Genomic DNA, 843 nt, shown 5'->3' with positions numbered 1-843 from the left:
TCCCCTGCCTTCATTTTCTTATTCCCGATTCACTGTATTCTTAGTTTACACTGCTGATATCCACAGCTTGGGAATTCGACGTCCATCCAACCAGCATGCAACACTGCACAGCCCGAAGCAACACCACGTCTAGTACCCGCCCCGGCGCATGAGCTACCGCCCGCCCCTGGCCCTCCGCCTGCCCCCGGCCCGCCTGTCCCCTCGACGCCACCAAACCTGTGCCATCTTGGCTATCGGGCGCCATCTAATAATCTCTCCCGAAAATCACCAGCTGCTGCCACTCATCTGACCTCACAAACGCCCTCTGAGATCTGCTTACCAGGACCTTCTTGGCTTCCCCCGCCATTCCCCGCTGACCTTGGAGCGCGTGACCACGAGGACGATGAACAGGCCGTGTACTTCGAGATGGATCTCAGTGCCGGCACTCTCCCGCCGTCGAAATCATATGGTAGAGCTGCTGAAAAATATGTCCTTGTATATCTTCATGTCTTTTAATGTGTGTGTTCTTTTGGTATGTAGGACTCAACATCAGCCATAATTTATTGTCCATTAAACAGCTCTTCCTTTACAGCTCTTTGAACACCAACTGCTATATCGCCTTTTTCGGTCTCACTACCTATTTTACATAGGGCAGTATAACAAACCTTGTACGGATAACATTGACGGAAGGCAGCGTAACAATACTTCTCTCTCTCTCAGCGCTCCCTGAATTCCATTGCGAGTGTGAAGAAACCATCAACGACATGTACCAAAGTGCTGGTTAGCCCGTGGAGCTTCGTCAGTGACAGCAGTGGGCCATGCACTTGCTCTGGTATTTCCTGCCTCCCTAAGATATTTTCATTG

General features: G+C 51.0%; 1 protein-coding gene across 2 annotated transcripts in view; it reads left to right on the top strand.

The window, feature by feature from the left end:
* LOC119586400 overlaps positions 1-837 on the top strand; it is a gene marked incomplete in the record, with an annotated part of 6096 nt that extends 5259 nt beyond the window's left edge. Inside the window, 2 exon segments of one of the 2 annotated variants that reach the window (XM_037935122.1) lie at positions 67-448; positions 700-837. In XM_037935122.1, the coding sequence (XP_037791050.1) occupies positions 67-448; positions 700-764 (447 nt within the window). 2 annotated transcript variants of the gene reach the window in all.
* Positions 838-843: the final 6 nt, after the last annotated feature.

Source organism: Penaeus monodon, chromosome 21 (genome assembly GCF_015228065.2).
Source record: "Penaeus monodon isolate SGIC_2016 chromosome 21, NSTDA_Pmon_1, whole genome shotgun sequence".
Taxonomy (NCBI): Eukaryota; Metazoa; Arthropoda; class Malacostraca; order Decapoda; family Penaeidae; genus Penaeus; species Penaeus monodon.
Note: the sequence above shows the minus strand (reverse complement) of the source record. Positions and strands in the feature narration are given on the sequence as shown.